Source organism: Astatotilapia calliptera, chromosome 4 (genome assembly GCF_900246225.1).
Source record: "Astatotilapia calliptera chromosome 4, fAstCal1.2, whole genome shotgun sequence".
NCBI lineage: Eukaryota > Metazoa > Chordata > Actinopteri > Cichliformes > Cichlidae > Astatotilapia > Astatotilapia calliptera.
The window spans coordinates 16,397,109-16,415,615 of NC_039305.1; the positions used below are offsets into that span (position 1 = coordinate 16,397,109).

General features: G+C 40.0%; 3 protein-coding genes across 7 annotated transcripts; all 3 read right to left on the bottom strand.

Moving 5' to 3' along the window:
* Nucleotides 1-78: 78 nt before the first annotated feature.
* Nucleotides 79-3,358, bottom strand: noxo1a (NADPH oxidase organizer 1a). Its single transcript, XM_026165100.1, has 8 exons — nucleotides 3,259-3,358; nucleotides 3,076-3,156; nucleotides 2,913-2,985; nucleotides 2,626-2,809; nucleotides 2,221-2,411; nucleotides 2,041-2,148; nucleotides 1,796-1,913; nucleotides 79-1,271 (listed from the first exon to the last, which is right to left on the bottom strand). The coding sequence occupies exons 1-8, from the start codon at nucleotides 3,322-3,324 to the stop codon at nucleotides 506-508; spliced, it is 1,587 nt and encodes a 528-aa protein (XP_026020885.1). The 5' UTR covers nucleotides 3,325-3,358; the 3' UTR covers nucleotides 79-505.
* Nucleotides 3,359-4,986: 1,628 nt separating this feature from the next.
* On the bottom strand, nucleotides 4,987-12,208 carry gid4 (GID complex subunit 4 homolog). Of its 2 annotated transcripts, none has more exons than XM_026165117.1 (6): nucleotides 11,797-12,208; nucleotides 11,310-11,369; nucleotides 10,393-10,500; nucleotides 9,737-9,838; nucleotides 9,510-9,640; nucleotides 4,987-6,480 (listed from the first exon to the last, which is right to left on the bottom strand). In XM_026165117.1, exons 1-6 carry the CDS (start codon nucleotides 12,019-12,021, stop codon nucleotides 6,417-6,419), a joined length of 690 nt encoding a protein of 229 aa, XP_026020902.1. In that variant the 5' UTR covers nucleotides 12,022-12,208; the 3' UTR covers nucleotides 4,987-6,416. The 2 variants fall into 2 exon arrangements, with proteins under 2 accessions (XP_026020902.1, XP_026020903.1); XM_026165118.1 differs by lacking the exon at nucleotides 4,987-6,480 and adding an exon at nucleotides 6,507-7,610.
* Nucleotides 12,209-12,389: 181 nt separating this feature from the next.
* Nucleotides 12,390-18,449, bottom strand: drc3 (dynein regulatory complex subunit 3). 4 transcript variants are annotated; one of them, XM_026165090.1, is made up of 14 exons: nucleotides 18,390-18,449; nucleotides 17,911-18,115; nucleotides 17,701-17,817; nucleotides 17,423-17,589; nucleotides 17,193-17,339; nucleotides 16,879-16,962; nucleotides 16,600-16,719; nucleotides 16,400-16,512; nucleotides 16,120-16,294; nucleotides 15,905-16,036; nucleotides 15,669-15,739; nucleotides 15,286-15,409; nucleotides 14,828-14,959; nucleotides 12,390-14,365 (listed from the first exon to the last, which is right to left on the bottom strand). In XM_026165090.1, exons 2-14 carry the CDS (start codon nucleotides 18,068-18,070, stop codon nucleotides 14,270-14,272), a joined length of 1,638 nt encoding a protein of 545 aa, XP_026020875.1. In that variant the 5' UTR covers nucleotides 18,071-18,115; nucleotides 18,390-18,449; the 3' UTR covers nucleotides 12,390-14,269. The 4 variants fall into 4 exon arrangements, with proteins under 4 accessions (XP_026020875.1, XP_026020878.1, XP_026020877.1 ...); XM_026165093.1 differs by lacking the exon at nucleotides 17,701-17,817; XM_026165092.1 differs by lacking the exon at nucleotides 16,879-16,962.
* Between the last annotated feature and the right edge of the window lie 58 nt (nucleotides 18,450-18,507).

Below are 18,507 nucleotides of genomic sequence, written 5' to 3' on the forward strand. Positions count from 1 at the left end.
ACCGAACTGCAACATTTTCCTTCTAACTTCATGTGTTTGAAACAAGGTTTAGATGTGAAACATGCCAAAACAAACAGGTTGAGTTCCCCAAAATGCTTTTATTTGCTCTCAGCTACTCAGTAACACGAGTGCACCCAGATCAGATAATGAAGTGTGTGTTTGTTGACTATCCGCACGCACAGGCGGCGGGATAGGCTGCGAAGGTTTTTCAACAGGAATTTAAACAACTTCCACACACTGGTATGCAGACAAACATTTACTTTTCCTGCAGTCAAAATGAGCAGAAGAGCCATCGTTTGTGGAATCTACACAGACTATATGCATATAAGGCACAACACAAGGCTTCCAGTATGGAAAATAAAACGAGGCATGTTAAATGATCGATTGGTCAAAGTGGTGATGATACAGGAGCCATCACATATTCATCTAATCATCTAAAACAAAAGAACAGTTGTTCTTCTGTACTTTTATCACTTCAACAGTGACAAAAATAAAGCTTTACTTTTCAAACAGGAACTTTATCGGCTGATGATCTCAGCTTGGGTGACAGAGCACCTTTTGCTGCATTCTTGCGGGTGACAGAAGTACACCGGGAGAGGATCTCCTGGGCGCCCGGTCTGGGTGGCACCTTGGGTATTTTGGGTGATTTGTAGAGCGTGGGATCAGAGACACTCGAGATCAGCCTCCCCCCTGGGCCGCTCGTTGGGCTGAGGGTGTTGCTCGTCCCCGGTGGAGGGGTGCGGCTGAGACGCAGCCATTCATCATTGGCAGTGGGGCTCAGGTTCAGGGACGAGTTAAAGCTGGAGTCGTCACTGAAGCTGAAGTCGGTGCTGTCGCTCATAAAGCTATCCTCACTATCCTCCGTCTGACTCCTGGAGAGGACGCGTTCTTCGTCCTCTCCATCCATCTTCACCGTGATCACGGGCGGAGGAGGGTGAGAGGGAGAGGTGGGTGAAGTGGAGATATCGGTAGCAGCACTGGTACTGTTTGCAGCAGGCTGTGCATGAGGTTGTTCAGACAAAACCTCAAGAGACACAGACCTCTGCCTACTCTCCGGCAGGATCAGGAGAGGTGACGAAGACCTTACGGGGGGATGTTGCAGCAGGCTTCCTTGGGAGAGGCTCAGTTGGGAGTGCTGTTCCAGATTCGAGGATGGAACGAGAAGGGAAGTGTGGCGGCGCTGATCCAGGTGATGGGAAGTGTTATGAATATGAGGGTAGCGGTGGGGCTGCAGTATCATGGTGGGAATGTAACCCATTTTCCCACTGGATCTGTTAGATGACAAGAATGAAGAAATCAAAGTAATTTAAAATTGGAAATCATGCATCGTTCTTTTATTTCCACATACATGGCTACATAACAAGTGTCAGGCCTTTTGTGAAACTTTAAGCCATGACAACCGATGTTATGAAAGAAATCCAGTTAAATCAGGCTGCGCTATGGTACAAAATTCTTCTATTTATTCTTTTTTAAATTCGGAAGAGATTTAAATTTCTTTTTCAAAGGAAATTACCATGAAAACATAATCGGTCATTAACTGTCTGTGCTTAAAATAGATTATTCATCTCATTTGAGTTGCCTCTGCTGATTGGTTGACAGGGCAGTGACACTCACTGAGCCTGTCTTTTCTTTTATCAGCTGTTCATCGTTGCGTACTAATGTTCATGCGACCCAACCTGTGTTTCTGGCTTTTTGGCAGTCACAGAGAAAGATCTGGGTGGCTGCAACTCTCATGGCTTGCAAGAATCTGTAACAAAATAACTTGAAATAAAAGTTTCAGCCCAGGCTAGAATACCTGACGAGCCACCAGCCATTTTCAGACTTCTGCAGGACTTCCACCACAGCACCTATGGTTACGGTCACCTCGTCAGTTTTGGTGGCCTTGTAGCTCTTGACTGCAGTGTAGAGTGCTCCTGGAGAGAGAATGAAGGATTAGACATAATGCTTTGCAATATGAATGATATTCACTGAATAAGGAAATACATAATGAGAGTGCAATGTCGTGAGAAAGGGTACAAGAAAAACTGTAGCTATGTGTACCTTTTTCAGGAATCTCCTCATGATCTTCATTATCATCATTTGTCCTCTCCAGATAGGGTGCAGGAAACCAGGCCATCCGCCTGTCTTCAGTCTCCACCAGCCACCATCCTGAATCACCAGAAACATGCATTTTACTGCTCACATTGAGTTATCCGTGTTAACTGAAAGCTGTCGGCTCACCTCCTTTGTCTTTGATGACCACATCGAGTTTGTCACCCTTGGCTACTTTCAAAGGTTTGTTCTTGGAGTCTTTGGTGTCATACGGGGCGACACACGTGTATGCTTCTGTGATAAACGGCTGGGTCACTTCACCGGCGTTTGCGTGAAGTCCTTCGCTTCTGAGTTCATCCTCCGGGGGCATGATGATGATGCTGAGGAGGAAGAGCAACACAGACGTGCACAATGTCAGAGTCATGCATTCATCTTGCATTATACATATTTATTTATGTACTCGTGCACTCAGAAGATTGAACCTGCAGATACAAGATTTTGCAAATGTTACGGTCCCTAAATTAGATCTGTGTGGGTAACTTTAACTAAAAGCTATTATAAAACATTTATTGTGTAATAAATGTTTAGCCGTACCCGTTTTTGGCAAAGTCCGGCTGCAGGTCCTGGTCTTTAGGGTTCAAGAACTGGATGAGCTCTGCAGACTGAGTCACTCGCTGGTCACAGGACAGGACTGCATTGCAATATTTCTGCAAATATTTCAGGCGCACCAGTGACTTGGTTGGGGCTTTCCCTCGACTTTTTTGCTTCACCCTCCCCTCTGAAATCCCAGAGAACGATTTTAGTTACAATCCCATCGGTCTGTAAGTGAACCATGCGATTCTTGTAAAGCAGCAAGTGTGGTCTACATGACCCGAACATACCTCGAAATCTGGGGACAATTCTGTCAGATTTTCTCAGCTTGTTTGCAGGTGGGAATGCTTTCTTCAGTTGTTTCTGTGAGAAATAATTTGAGTAACAAAACAAAAGTTACCTGGATATGTGCAACTTGGAAAAAACAAAAGAAAGAAGGTGTTTTATACTCACGTGCATTTTCATGAATTCTCGAAAACGTCTGTAAATCACAACACTGCTCTCGTCGGACCAAAGCACAGAAGTCTTGTAAAACTGGAAAAGAAAAGGCAGCTTTTCTCAGGAGAGGCACGCATTTTATTTAATAAAAATACCCACACATAGAACCAGGAAAGTGAAAAATCCTTTGCTGCTTACTTTGGTCTTTTCCTTCTGCAGTACTCCAACTAGATGGATGCTTATGGGATACTGCTTAGCCTCCATAATGACAGCACAGATGGGTGCTTGGGAGCTGCAGTCAAACTAGCTCAGCCTTTCCCAGGTATGTGACTGAAGCAGTGAGGCTCTGCAGGTGAATTTATGCTTCCTCCACCGGAGCAGGTGTGGCTCTGGTTTACGTAGGCAACCAGAGGGGGAAAATCTGCAGTTGTGTACATGCTGGAAATTCTTGCAAATTAGCTTTGGTGCATATCACACAAAATATATTTTCACAAAAAAGTTGAATTTATATTGATATTTATATAAAACTGCAGTTTTTGTTTTTTTTAGTGTTCATTTTTGAAAAAAGAACAGAATTTACTCCTGATTTTCTCTCTCTTTCTTTCTTTGTTACACACACACACACACACACACACACACACACACACACACACACACACACACACACACACACACACACACACACACACACACACAGTTGTATTTCCATGACAGTGATTTACATTCATTTCCTGGAGACTTTGTCTAATCCAAATGTAAAGCTTAATGTTAATTTTGTTTGATAATATGTTGTGTGATGTTTCGTTCTGTGTAGCACTTTTTTTTTACAAGAAGAAAAAAAGTAGAATAAATTAAACACAGAAATGATCAAAAATATTTTTTATATATTAGAGGATCAATTTGCATGATCATGAAGATAATGAAGTAGCACAAATGACACATGTGGTGTAATGAAAAGAACAACTAGTGTTTGTAATGGTAGCGTTGCTAGTTTATTTTATTAATTTACAAAAATACCTGACAATATAGAGCACCACTTCTTTTAAATCCATACAGCTTTGATTCTAATATATAAATATGGATTTATTATGCACGCCTATGAAAGTGTTTTTTTTTTTGTGTGAGTAATTATTGGATTTCCTGCTGTTGGTCTAAAACCAAAGACCATAAAGTATTGCTGCAAACAACTACTCATAACTAATTTCTTAAGAAAGAAACCACCATTGTTAAAGCCAGATGAGGAAGTTAGTGGGGGGGAAAATGGCATCTCTTTCCTTCTGTGGGCCGTAAATATTTCTTCCTGTCTTCTGAGGAATTTTGATCTGTGGCACGTAGGCCAACGTGGTGACAATTTTTGTTTTCTTTCTAGACTTTTATGTTCTTTGACTGTCATCAGCAGCCTGCGGATAACCCCCAAAGCAAAAATATTCATTTAGTCTCTGCCCATTTCATTCGGTTAAATGTTGTTTAAAAAAAATTAAATAAAAGCTGAAGCAGCTCAACATAGATATATTTTATTTTCTCTTAGCATTTAACACTAAAGGAAGATCAAACCAGTGAAATGTTTAACAATGCAAAACTCTTTTATTTGACCAAGTCTTGATAAATAGCTTTCTCATGGTCACTGTGATACAGAGTTAGCATTAGTGACTACTTCCTCATTCAATTCAGGCTGAAACAGAGGTGAGACTCAAACAATGGCTAACTTTGACTTTTCAGCACTTCCAGCATGTTAGAGGGACTACAAAGTGGGACTATTGCCCAAACAGCTAAACAACAGTATTGATATCGGCTGAGATGGTCACAAGAGAAAAGCAGTTTGGTTTGTGTGGTCAGCTACTGCTAGCTGCTGTTACATGTGATTCAGAATGTACCAAGTAATTGCTGTTATTATAAAACACTCTTTAAAGAGCAGCCAACCATACAAACATGTATCAAAGTTATTTATTTCTCCTCACAGCAGAGTTAGAATACACCATCTTTCATAAAACTTAATTACAGACTCCAAAATAAACATTTCTTCTACATTGCACATTTTACAGTTTTTTGTTAATCATGTAACAAGAGTCATTAGGATAGTAATATCTGCGATCTCCTCGCTTGAGTTAAAAGACTGTAGTGTGAATAGCATTCGCACATCAACTTATACCCGAGGTCTGACCTTTAGCTTAGCCAGATAACACACAGTTTCTCTCATATTATTAAATGTTCATGATTTCAAATAAAGCAACATTAAACTAGTCACCCATCTTAAAAACAACAGGAGCTTTACAGTTAAAATTGTAAGGCAGCAGGTTTTTCCTAAAGCATCAAAGGTGGTTTTATTCTTTTTCCATCAAGCTTTCACAACCACACACAGGTGCTTTTAAACATTACAGCAACACATTATTTGATTCTCCAATTTGTTACACTGCAGTCAGAGCTCTGCGTTCATTTTCTTGTGTTCAATCTGAAGTTTTCCAAACTCTTCCCAGAAATATTTTACTTGGCACAAACCCCCCAAAAAACTTTCAATCTCAACTAGATTATGAGTCACTGGTTACAGTTGCTGTGCTTCAGGTTGATGGTTAGTATAATTAACCCCCCCCTACATTTTACTCCTGATTTAAAATAAATAAATCTCCCTTAAACAGAAGTGATCTGAAAATTAAAATAAAAACTAAAATTAAGTGGTGTAAGAAATTCGACCCATTATTAATCTTTGGCTTGCATAGATAAACACTTTACAAAGTTGAGATGATTTTTCAAAAAGCTGCAGCTTTTTACAAACAAGGTTTTCACTCATTTCCAGCTCATCCATATCAGGATTACTAAAATACATATTGCCTGAACATTACAGCAGCATACCATCCCTGATCATATAGAACCTGCATAAAAGCTCTCATGCATCTCTGCTTGTTGCGCGTCTAACACGTTAATCATCACAGGTCCTCAAAGATTTTGTATCTTTCAAATAAGATAAATATATTAAGCTTTACTCTTTTTTTCCCCAACTCTTAAAAGCAACACTTTGTCTTAACAGAAACAAATGGAGGAAATCTGTTTTGAACTACTGAGGAATTTTTTTTTTTTTTTTTTTTTACAAGTGCAGGAAAAACAAACAAAACCAGAAAACAAATTTCAATCTGCCGCAGCAACTGTGAGAAAATTCCACGTCTCACAGAGCTTCCTTATGGTTCTTCATCTGTGCCTTCTTTCTAGCAGTCCAGCAGAAGAGTGTCTGACCAGCTGTGTTTTTCCTTGCCAGTGAGGAAAATGGGTCACCTCCATTCTTGGCATTAAAGGATTCTCCATCCCTTTTAAGCACAGGGCAGCATGAACCTTCTTTTGTCACTCCACATCCCTGCGCAGCCACGTCACCGAAATTCGTAAATAGGCATACTGTGCTCTCGAATATGGTTCAGGCTTAAAGACTGGTACCTGCAGGAAATAAGTTGGAAAAACAAAACCAATCATGAGACATGTGTTCATGTGAAAAACTGCAAACTTAAAGTAACCGGCGCTACTTGGGTACTTTAAGACTCAGAAAACAAAGTTTTTGCAAATGGCGCAGATTCAGTTTTAATTTGAAAAAGTAAACAACTGGCAAAGAGAGAGACACTTCTGGAAACATTCCTGATAGGATCTCATCTGCTGCAATAATTAAGCCAAACATTGTGCACATTATACCACAATGTATCAGCGTTTAAGAATTTCGCCTGAAAAATGGCAGCTATGCCCTAAACATCAAGCATGGTTTGGGTAAAGAATCATACAGTGATCATTGTCTGCATGTTTGACTAAATTCTTTCTAAACCTGTAGGAGGAGGAGTCATTTTTGTCAATTGTGGGTGACTGATGCCTTGGGATGGAATAAGCCCATCAGTCCTTCGGCTGACTGAGTTAATAGTACAAATGGCAATTTTTATTTATATAGCACATTTAATTCTAAGTACAGTAAATGTGCTTCACACAGAGAGATTAGAAACATTACAACTTGTGCAGGTTATACAATGCTTTCAGGCAGTAACATGAGTGAAATGACAGCAATATGAGGCCATAACAAGTTATAGAAAAGAATACAAAGGACTGTTGAAAGCAATTTAAAACTTAAGGAAACATGAGGAAATATTATTACCTTCAGGAATTATATCAATGTTGTGTGAGTACACCTATTCAAATTGGGATGACTCCCTCTAGTGATACATAATAACCCTGATACTGTTCCAATTTATTCCCACTTTGCACCACCTCCCAATTTATATTTTTCTGCTATTATAGCCACCATATAGTCCTGGCTTACTTTCAGTAGCAAAGCATTTATTACCACTGCTACTCTTCCCCTTTACAATCCCAATACCAAAAAACTTGTACAAATGAATAAAAACAAACAGTGATTTGTAAATTTCAGAACAAAATGTTTGAACTGCACAAGTGTAACACTTAAATACTTTAACTCATTTTGAAGTTGATGTAACAACATGTCTGAAAAGTTCATCTAAGAGAGGCAAAGTTTCCCAGAAGCAAGGATGGTTGGAGCTTAGCAATCGACAGGAAACCGCATCTAGAAACTATTGAACAAATTCAGAAAAACGTTTCATAACACAGAATTGTGAAGACTGAATATCTGATTTACAGTATCATATCAAAGACTGAGAATCTGAAGAAATCAGCACACAAGACTAAAAATCATCAATTCATTTGTTTCTGCTTCTCTAATTCAGATTCAGATTGTGTTGAAGGTCAAGGAAATTGAAATACCTTTTGAAAAATAAGAAAGCTGGTCCTTATGACAAAAAAGGAGATTGACCACCTTGTTGTTGGCAATACTCTAACAAGCCAGCATCTCTCTGGTATATGAGTGCATTAGTGCCTATAATTGGCAGCTTGTACATCTGGAACAAGCACGATCAGTAGGGATGGGTACCGGTGTCCGGTGCCATCCTGACATAAACGGTAGTAACAGACCGAAAAGCAGCGCACATTTCGGTGCTTTATTTCGGTGCTTTTTTTTCCTGAGCTGTGATACACTTTAGATTCTAGCCAATCATTTTACGTTTCCGAGGATAGTAGGCGGGGCCAGGTACGTACGTTCTGTTAGAGCAGAGCTACAGATTAAAAATGTCCAAGGCGAAGCAGTCAAAAGTCTGGCTGTACTTCATAGCAAAATATGCAAACTCAGCAGCCTGCAACAAGTGCTTTAAGCTGATACTGTGATACTGTCAAAGGAGGTAACACCTCAAATCTGATGAAACACCTGGTGAGGCATAGCGTTTTTTTTAAAAGCCCAGAAATGCGCCGTATTTGATAGCTTGCTGCGAGACCTCACACCGAGCGCATCTACTGCGGGCGGGTTGCCTGTTATGCAACATCCCCCAAAAACACGAAGAGGAGAGTCCTGGCCCCTAGCCCTGCCAGTGTAGCAGAAATGATGACGGATGATGGTGGCAGCAGCCGTTCTTCTCTGCGTGAGTAGCTAATTTACGTTGAGTAGGCTAACCACGTTATTACATTAATGCATGTAAGGTGAACTAGCAAACATCATCATAGCTACATGCGGCTGTCCTCTTGTTTGATGGCAGATACTCCCTTCACCCTGGCTAAAAAGGCTAAAATGACCAAAGAAAAAGTGGAAAACAGTTAAACATGAGAGGTTTAGGACAAAGTTTGTGTTTTTTCCATTGTTTAAGCACTGCTTCCAGCCAAGAGTGATACCATATATGCCCCATAGCTGCAGAAAAGGCTAACATTGTTATATTTTTACAAAAAACAGCTGAACATGAGAGGTTTTTGGACCAATTTTGTGTTCTCCATTCTTTAAGCACCGGTTTGAGCACCGGCACCGTTTCAAAAGTACCGATTTGGCACCGGTATCGGATAAAACCTAAACGATACCCATCCCTAACGATCAGTGCTAAAAGGTATATGCGGGTTTTAGAACATATCCTCTCATCCATAAGTCTTTTCTCCCCACAGGAGGCCTTCAATATTTCAGCAAGACAATGCTAAACCATATACTGCATCAATTACAGCAGCATGGCTTCATAGTTGAAGAGTCCAGGTGCTGAACTGCCTGCCTGCAGTCCAGACCTTTCACCAACTAAAAACATTTGGCACATAGTGAAACAAAACGTACAACAAAGCCAACTCGGGCAGCTACAATTCTATGAAGACGAAAGCCCAGCAGCTGAACTTGTCTGTTCCAGGTAGTTTATAGAAGATTAAGAAAATAGGAGGCTACACATTGGTAAACACAGCCCTTTCTCAACTTTTGAGACGCGTTTCTGGCGTCAAATTACAAATGAGTTAATATTTTTCTTAAAAGGGTACATTTGATCGTTTTATTTGTACTACTATGAATAAAAGTTTACGATTTGCAAAATTTTACACAACATTCCAACAAACACATGGATGCAAAGTCACGCGGCTGAGGTGCATGTGTGAAAACTGTTTTAATGATTAGTAATTACCACTCTGAGCTCCGATGATAATAGTAACCCTCAATAGTGGCTGTGGACTTCTGGAAGCAGATGTAGTAGAAACCTGCAAAGGAGGCACCACTGATATCTTTGATCGTGTGGTCTGGAACTAGAAACTGCTCCTGAATGCACAACAAGAGCGGAGGTTAAAGTCTGACCCCAAGCTGAGAACATGCACAAATTAATTTCACAGCTAAAATGAATGACAGAGTGCCAACCTTCCACCTCATGAAGATATAGTCACTGTTTTCCAGTGCATCATAGTCAAAGTCATCAGAGTTGAAGTTCCTGGCATATTTGCAAAAAGCCTTAAACTTGCTCTGGTGACAAAACAGAAGAGCAGGAAATAAATACCAACATCTGCAACAGATCTTCTGACAGTAACCATTTGGATATAAAAGAGTTGGTAAACAGGTGTCAGCAATCACATTAATTAAAGCACTGCATCATTAGTAACACCTGTGCTACTCATACTCCTTAATATCAGGTCAAAAAACAAAAAAACAAAACTGTTGTGAAATAGGCTTTGTTTGATTCCCCTACTTTATCTTCTGCCATGTAGAAGATAAAGTAGGGGATAAAGTAGTATAAGTGTTAAATAACACAATAGGTGTTATTTAACACCCATTGTTAGCTGAAAAATCAGGAATGGCGAAGCAATGACCTCCACACACAACATTAGGAAAGGCTTTCCTGAAAGACATGAGGACACAAACTGCCCTCAAACTGGTTAGATAAGGAGCTGTGGCGACTTTAACTGTGCCCTTTTGAGAAAAAGCGGTGTCATGGTATCCAGTTTTCCAAGCTAGAGAAAACTGACACATGTCCAAAAACTTAAAAATCAATGATGAAGAAAACTAAAAGCACGACTTACCCAGTGTTTTTTATCCACATCCTCATCCGCATCCCACTTTCTAGTTAAAAATGGCCTCTTCCGGCTGATCATTTCTCCAGCGAAGAACGTTGTTAGAGTCGGATACTCCTGCCAGACACAGAATGAATTAGGAGGGAAAGATAAAACGGGACTGTTCGCAACGTGATTTGGTACTCGTTTTAAAACTGCATTTATCCTGCACTGTGCAAATAGCCTATTCAAATGTCCAGATTTCCTGTGATTTACATGTTGATGGGCAGGGCTTAAGCTTCAGGATCAGCAGAATAGATGTAGTGCATTATTCCTTTTCATCTGGCTGCTTTCACAATTTCTTAAAATATGGTACTGTATAACATATAAAAATAATAAAGCAGCATTAAGAGGAATGCTCCCTTGCTTTAATTTTCTCATGGATACCAGGTGAGCTTTAATACAACTCCTTCACTCACAACCTGACTTCTCATCTTTCACTCGCTCTGCCAAAGCTGAACTTTAACCCAAGATCCCCCTGACCTTTTTGCTTCCATATGTTACATAATGTAATGGGTATACAGCTGACACTTGAGCTTAAGCATGTGTGGTTAGCCCTAAAGGCCTCACATCTAGCCAAATCTACTTTGCTTAAGTTGAATGAATGGGATTGTTCTAGGGAAAGTTTAAAAAAAAAAAGGAGTTGGTTGATGCAACCAAGCTGGCCATTATTTAACTAAAGTTAAACTTGGCTCTTCTTTTACTCATAAGTTGATTGATTACATTTTTAAGATTTTTTGCTTTTGAAGTGGAAACGTTGTGAACCACTGGTCTAATGTACTCTGTCACATTGCAGTCTGCTTAAAGCGAGTGGAAACCAGTCAGTGGAACGACTTCAAACGAATGAAGGTCAGTCTTACTACTCATGATGTAGCTGGGAGACTTACCTCAGTCAGGCCATTGATTTTCAGGTAGCCACACAAATACGAGTCCTCTACAGTCACATGCTGAGAAAGACAGAACACATATTTTACTGATGGTTCCACATGACGAGCACAAAATCCTTCATGGTAACAAGAAAACTGTCTGTAAGTTGGTGGGCTCACCGAGATGGGAAATATTATATTAGCTGTGTCAACACCAGCTGCTATATTAATACTGCAATTTAGGTAGTTTTGAGGGGGGGGTTAAACGCCAACTTGTCTGTGAAACATCGGTTTTTAAAGCCAAGTTGTCCCAAATTCAAACTCCAAAAGAAGACATAAGGTCATTAAGCTAGCTCAAAATTTGCTCAACATGTAGGAAAAGCAACAAAAAACAAAAAATGAGCTAATGAAGCTAACATCTGGAAAGATAGCAAGTTAGCAACTATGGATGCACAGAGTCTACTCATATGCAGACTTTGTATATAACTATACAGGACCACAAAATTACCTGCAAGACCACCTCAACGTCGTACGAGTTTCCTTTACTCTTCTGGTATCCACGAAACTGTGCGCCGCTGTACAGAAGCGAGGTGGCCACCCCCGGCTGGTGGGTGTTGATCGGGGCAGGGGGGACGAGAGAGGCCGAGGATGGGCAGGCCGATCGGGTGGTGCCGCGGTACTCTGCTCGGACAGGCATGACGAGCGATAAGGTGCCACCGTCAGCAACCGTCATGAGCTTTGTCACCGGGAACACCGCAGTTGCAGAGAGAAAAAGTGGGTGCTGAGACAGGAGGGCCTGTCAGCTACGTAAATTCTCAGAGCTCCAAAACTTCGCTCAAATGAAAACCTAGTCCGAGAACTCGCTTCTGCCAAACGCCTCTTCCCTGAATTTGATTGGCTGGGAACTGGCGCGCGGCTGCTTCAGCTGGATTCTTATTGGAAAAGGCACCGAAAGTTGTTCTGGGTATTGTATTCAAATCTCACGCAGTTCAAGATTTTTTTCTTTTAACAGTAGCTTTATTTATACACTTTAACACAGACAGCGACCAACTCACGTTTGCATGATTTAGTGCTGAAGTGCTGAAATCACACATAGAATCATACAATATTTTAGAAAGTGTTGAGATCAATTAAGGTTAATTCACAGCAGTTCAATTACATAATTAGGTAAACAAAAGAGCAGAATGGTCAACGGCTCACCAATCTGGAAAAAAACAGTGTATACAAATTGTGTAACAATTTCAGTTCCATAACATGCAATTGTAAATACTAAATATCTCTTCATCTACAGCACATAAAATCATCAAAAGATTCAGAGAAAATCTCTGCCTAAGAGACAAGGCTCAAAATCACTGCATTACACACAGGTGCTATTCCAGTGCATGGACTCAGGAACGCTTCCCAAAAAACATAATTTGCTGTACCGTCCACAAATATAGGTTAAACATCCATGATGGAAAAAAGAAGACACGTTATTCACATACACCACTGTCTTTTCTAGACTAATGCTCATTTACAGTGCTGTGAAAAACTATTTTCCTCCTTTCTGATTTATACCAATATATTAGTTTATTCATGCCAACAGTCAAACATGGTGGTGGTAGTGTGGATGGTCTGGGGCAGCTTGTGGCCGTGATGTCTTCATCAGTACATTTGGTTCTATGTAAAAAAAAATGTCCACTTGGGTGTTTCCTAAGTCAGGAATATCAGTGGATGATGTAGGGTGGTGGGAAGAAATGGGGCAGGGGTAGGGGTGGGGGTCAGGGGGATGAAAGCAAGAGATGTTTGCAAACAGTCTCTGACAAAAAAATAACATCAACAAACAAACTTGTGAATACATTACTGCATTGCACACTGACCAAAATTTTCCACGTGTGGGACTAATAAAGGTTTATCTTATCTTACATTTTTCCTCTTCCAATGCTTTCCAGGCTTCCTGTAATTTGATCTCTATATTTTCAACATTCTTTGTATTTTGCATTGCCTTTGCTGTCTCTTGCATTTTTTTCTCCTTCTTAAGTGCTTTTTGAGCTTCTAACAATGCCTTCTTTACATTTTCAGTCTCATTTCTTGCCTCCTGTTTACCCCCTTTTCTTCCTCAAGTGTTTTCTGGACATTCAATAACTCCTTCTTTAGCTGTTCAGCTTCCTTCTTTGCATTCTCCAGTTCGTTTGTTGCCTCCTGCCTTTTACTTTTCTCCTCTTCAAGCGCTTTAAGGACTTCCTGTAATTCTTTCTTGGCATTTTCCGCTTCCCGTTTTGTGTTTTGAAGTTTCTTTTTTGCCATCTGTGTTACACTTTTCTCCTCTTCAAATACTTTCTGCACTTCCAACAGTTGTTTTGTATTTTTGCTTGCTGCTTTCTCCTTTTCTTCCCTTTCTGTGCTTTCTTGACATTCAGCACTTCCCGCTTTGCACTTATAACTTTCTTCTCTTTATTTTCTATTCAATTTCTTTGACCTACGACCTCCACTTTTCACTTCTTCAAGGGGTTTTGGATTTTAAGATTCCTTGTTTACTCTCCACCGTTTTGCTTATCTTTCCTTGGTCGTTTTGGCCTTTTCACCAATAAATGAATCTTTTACAGAGAAATTCAGGGCAATTGATGTTGTCTTATCTGAATTTGTTTGTAGTGAACTGCAGTTTTCTTTGTTGTGAGCAGAGGTGGTTGTATAGATGCCTTTCCTTCCCCCAAAGGGGATTTGTGTCTCTGCCTGGAACTGAACCAGCAACCTTTCATTTGCAGAACGAATGTGCAAGTACATCACAGAGCCACTGTGATAAATACACACACACAAAACAGAGAAATCAGAAAGGGGTTAAATACTTTTTCACAGCACAGTAGCTCATGCCCCGAGTATAGGTTCTTGCTCTGTATCTTTTTTCTCTTTTAGCGGTAGTGTTTGAACCCTCATTTGTGAATACAACTGTATTCACTGACAGTGGTTTTTGAAGTGTTCTTGAGGCCACCAAGTGGTTTCCACTATATCAACTCCTCCAGCTGCTCCCTCAAATTATCCACATATCTGTGGATGTCTGAGATGTTCATGCGGTTCCGCTTCAGTTCCTCATCTCGTATCTGTAAAAAGCAACAAAGCCATCAAACAAATAAATAGTCTTTGATCAAAGAAATATTAAAATAGAGTGCAAAGGTCTTGAGTCCCCCTCTCATTTCTTTATATTTTGCTAAGAAAATGGGAAATGCATGCAGTGATTTATTGAAAGGCGTAAAAAACAACTGGAAAACAAAGCAGAGCCTGAAAATCAGTATTTATTATGTCCACCTTTAGTCTTCAACAGTTTGAACTCTCTTAGTCGTAGTTTTCAGGAATAGTTGAAGGACATTCAAATCTCTTCTTTGGATTCTGTTCTCTCAAGAAACACTATTGGAAATCCTACAGAACTACTGCTCAAGATCACTTAAAAAATACAAAAAGATTTGGTTACTTGGAAGCAACATATAAAGAAATGACGGTAAGTACAAGATTTATATGTCGACTTTACATTAGACTGTTTGTTTAATGTAATTTCAGTTCTCTACCCCCTTAATGAGGGCCTCCTTCCAGGCACTGATGCCTGTAGTCAGCTGAGTCTCTCGGTCATTGATCTTCAGGAGGTGGTTATTGTGGGCTGTGGCCAGTGCATCTATCACTGCATCTCTGTCTTCAAACAGCTAAAATATAAAACATAGGAGTGACAGAATGAGGCCTTGATACTGTTAGCGCACCATGTTTTAAGCTCACCTGAAGAAATATATTATACTTGATCTGGAATTGAAAAAAATATAATGCAGTTTTTGTATTTTCTTTGATTCTTTTTCTTTTTTCACTCTTTGAAAACTACACGCAATGATCTGCACCCTCTATTCATGCACAGTTATCTGTTAGATTAACAAAGACCAGAACAGAGACAGAAACTTGCAGGGGTTTTTTTTTCAGCCATATATTTGTAACCATATATTTTGTAATACCAGTTTGGCTTATAAAGGACGACACTGACCATTATAACATCATCTGGCAAGTCCTCCTTCCGGGCGTCTCTGGCCACTGTCTGCAAGATTTTAGCAGCAACTATTTGCATCTTCTGATAATAGTCATCTTCAAGATCTCGACAGTGGGAGAACGTATTGTTTTGTTAAAGAAATCACTCACACAGGAAAACATCTGTTTGATTAAACCCCATTAAACCCTCATTTGTGCTACGACACTCTGGTGAGTTGATGAACCACTTTCTTCTGCTTATCCAGTTTAAGGTTGCAGGGACAGGTCACCAGTGAGTTGGAGTGCTCATGACTATATAATTACTAGCATACAGTAATGAGTGTTTTTAGAATGTTTTTGAGGCAGTTCTGTTATTTTCCTGTAAAAAAAAAAAAAGGATATATCCCCTGTGCGATTTCACTGAAGTGTCTAACCATGTCTGAGATTCTGCTCTCAAAAGTTTTGATCTTCTCCTAAAATGACCAAGCAGCATCACTTTGATTAAATGTGAAACACAGACATACAGTCTCATGACATATCAAGTATTTTAACATAATTTATAAAATAAGAAATTTCATGAGATTTCATTGAGATATTTTACAAATTATACAAGTGTACAAACTCTAGCATACACTAACCTCCATCTCGCTGACCAGCTGAAACTCCAGTGTCATGAGGTTTTTACAGAGCCGGTTAATTTCACCATTGCAGTGGTCAATCTTGACTTTGCGTACCTCTGGGTCTGATAACTGCTGCAACTCTTCTGTCCGCTTTAAAGGAGAAAACACAAAATATCATCTCATGCTGAGTCACTGCATTCATGTAAATCACTGTGCACACGGAAAAGGCTTGCCTCTTTGTGTTCATGATTAAACTTTGCTAACATCTGCGACGCCTTCTCCTGGCAGTCTGTCACAGCCTTTTCTTGGCAACTGAAGAAAGACTTCACCTCTGTCTCCCTTCGTTTGTGCTCAGCCAAGCCCCTTTCAAATAACTGTGTACACAGCTCCCCCATTTGGTGCTCAAACGTAAGTGCAAGGTCAAGGAACCAAAAGGAATGATTGGTTTAGCCTGTACTATGACAATAATAAAAATGCACGCATGGATTAGGAAACCAGGATGATAAAAGATATCTTTGAATCAGAGAATCCATTCCTGGTGCACAGTGCAGTGTTTGTGCTTTTGGATCATCTTTAAACATGGTCCTAAACAGAGAAGAGCCATTAAGGAACTCCACAAAGGCATCCTTCACAAAAAACAACAAAAAAGAAAACATAAGTGTCAGACTGTATGTATACAAATCAACAGATGAGTCACAAAAAAAAGATAGTACTCGGTGTAATTTTAGCTCAGCTTCGTGTCTTTGTCGAGCCTCATCAGCCTGGTGTAGCTCCAGCTCTTCAAGTCTCATTTTCTCAAGGACATAGTGATATTTGATAGATGCTTCCTTTCTCTGTACGTACACAGAAATAAAATTTTGTTACTCTGCATCAACCAGCAATTCATAAATGCACATGAGGATGACTTTCAAACAAGCTTGGGTACAGTCAGCTTTACTGTTACATCTGTCTCCCTCTCATTCACACACATACTCTGTTTTGCTTCTGCTGACCTTCCTTCTTCTCTCTAGCACACCTCCATTTCTCCAGACTCTCTTCCACCTGCTCGCTACTCTCACTACGGATCCCATTTTCATCTGCAAACATCGTAGTCAACCTGTCCATCACCACTGCAAACAAAAAGGGGCTCAGGTGTAATCCTATCCCCATCTTGAACTAATGTGTCACTCCTTCTGCACACCTCACCACTGTCTCACTGTCCTCATACATGTCCTAGGCTTGGGTATACTCATACTCTGTAAATGTGTATGTAAATGCTACTTTAAAGGTAAGCGCAGAACAAAATGTAGATTGGGTTTGCACTTACTGTCTTCTGGTCAAGTATTCTGGAGTCTAGGAACATCAGCTTTGGAAAGTAGGCAGCGATGAAAAATCTGTAATCACCCTCGTTTAGGAAAGGATTTCCAAACAGGTTGAACGCTGCCAGGTTCTTGAACTTCCTGAGGTAGAGCACCTTTGAAATGCATTAGGTTAATTAAACAGTATCACATGAATGTTTCCCCATACTTGCATGGCAAATGCAGAAACGTTTCTTACATTATCCAACTGCCCAATTAGGTTGTTTGAAATGAAGAAGTGAGTTAGGTTCTCAAGTGTGTCCATATTTTCAATGACAGAGATTTTGTTGTTGGATAGATTCAGCACTTCAAGCTTCTGCACACACTCCAGACCCTCTATTTTCTCAATCTGGTTGAATGACAGATCTGAGGGACACATTCGAAATGACTCTCATCATTACCAGTAGATTCTGAGCTGATATAAGATGGCAGTGCCTACACATCATTTGGTCAACAAGAACAAACTTTGTATCTTACTAAGCCACGTCAGATTAATCAGATGGTCCAGTCCCTGGATCTTTTCTATAGCATTGTTATTTAACTCAAGTTTGGACAAAGATGAGAAGTCCCATAAGTGATCAATCCTCAGGATGTCTGAAAATGTATAAAAAAGCATCCTCTCACTCAAACAAAATCAGCATGCTAAACATTGCTACATTCCTCATCACCTTCATGATTTCCCCTTACTTTTGTACTCCAGTCTTAATTTCTGGACTTCATTAAAGTGGATTTGGCTCGCATCTGGAAAACGCAGGATGTGATCTGGTTTAAACTGTTCATGCACAGCATGCTGCAGGATCTCTTTGTCCATCGACGTGGGCTCAGAGATAATATATTCCGAGCTCATGCTGCTGTTTTGTGACCGGAGACAGACTTGGCATCACTTTACACTCTGATAAAAAAAGAAAAAAGAAAAATATGTCATTAAAAACAAACAAAACTTAAGAAACCAGGAAGGGGGTAAATGCTTTTTCACATCATTGTATGCAAATTTGAGGATATTGCTCTGAATATACTGCCAAACACCGTCATTGGCTCTCTAAGAAATAAATAAATGAATTTAGCCAAAGCCAAACCTAACTACTGCTGTTTTTGTCACCGTAAAACGCTTAAAAATACAGAAAACCAGCTGGTGTTATCGATAAATTCAGTATGCCGCTACTTACCCCTGTTGTTTACGCTCAGTTACATAGCAACAGGTTCATTTTAAGCTGCATTCAAGTACTTGATCCCGTTGAAAAAGGCATCAACCTGAGACAAGACTCTGTAAGAGTTTTGCTTTAA

What these genes read in the sequence shown, in the direction of transcription:
- noxo1a (XM_026165100.1), bottom strand. Translation starts at nt 3,324, where the DNA reads ATGGAGGCTAAGCAGTATCCCATAAGCATCCATCTAGTTGGAGTACTG. An exon ending in GAGAATTCATGAAAATGCAC is followed by an intron (nt 2,986 to 3,075) that starts GTGAGTATAAAA and finishes TATTTCTCACAG; the next exon opens with AAACAACTGAAGAAAGCATT. An exon ending in AATGGCTGGTGGCTCGTCAG is followed by an intron (nt 1,272 to 1,795) that starts GTATTCTAGCCT and finishes GTCATCTAACAG; the next exon opens with ATCCAGTGGGAAAATGGGTT.
- gid4 (XM_026165117.1), bottom strand. Translation starts at nt 12,021, where the DNA reads ATGACGGTTGCTGACGGTGGCACCTTATCGCTCGTCATGCCTGTCCGA. An exon ending in AAATCAATGGCCTGACTGAG is followed by an intron (nt 10,501 to 11,309) that starts GTAAGTCTCCCA and finishes TGTGTCTGGCAG; the next exon opens with GAGTATCCGACTCTAACAAC. An exon ending in ATGTGGATAAAAAACACTGG is followed by an intron (nt 9,839 to 10,392) that starts GTAAGTCGTGCT and finishes TTTTGTCACCAG; the next exon opens with AGCAAGTTTAAGGCTTTTTG.
- drc3 (XM_026165089.1), bottom strand. Translation starts at nt 18,070, where the DNA reads ATGAGCTCGGAATATATTATCTCTGAGCCCACGTCGATGGACAAAGAG. An exon ending in ATGGATTCTCTGATTCAAAG is followed by an intron (nt 16,295 to 16,399) that starts ATATCTTTTATC and finishes CCTTGCACTTAC; the next exon opens with GTTTGAGCACCAAATGGGGG. An exon ending in AGCTGGTCAGCGAGATGGAG is followed by an intron (nt 15,740 to 15,904) that starts GTTAGTGTATGC and finishes TGGTCATTTTAG; the next exon opens with GAGAAGATCAAAACTTTTGA.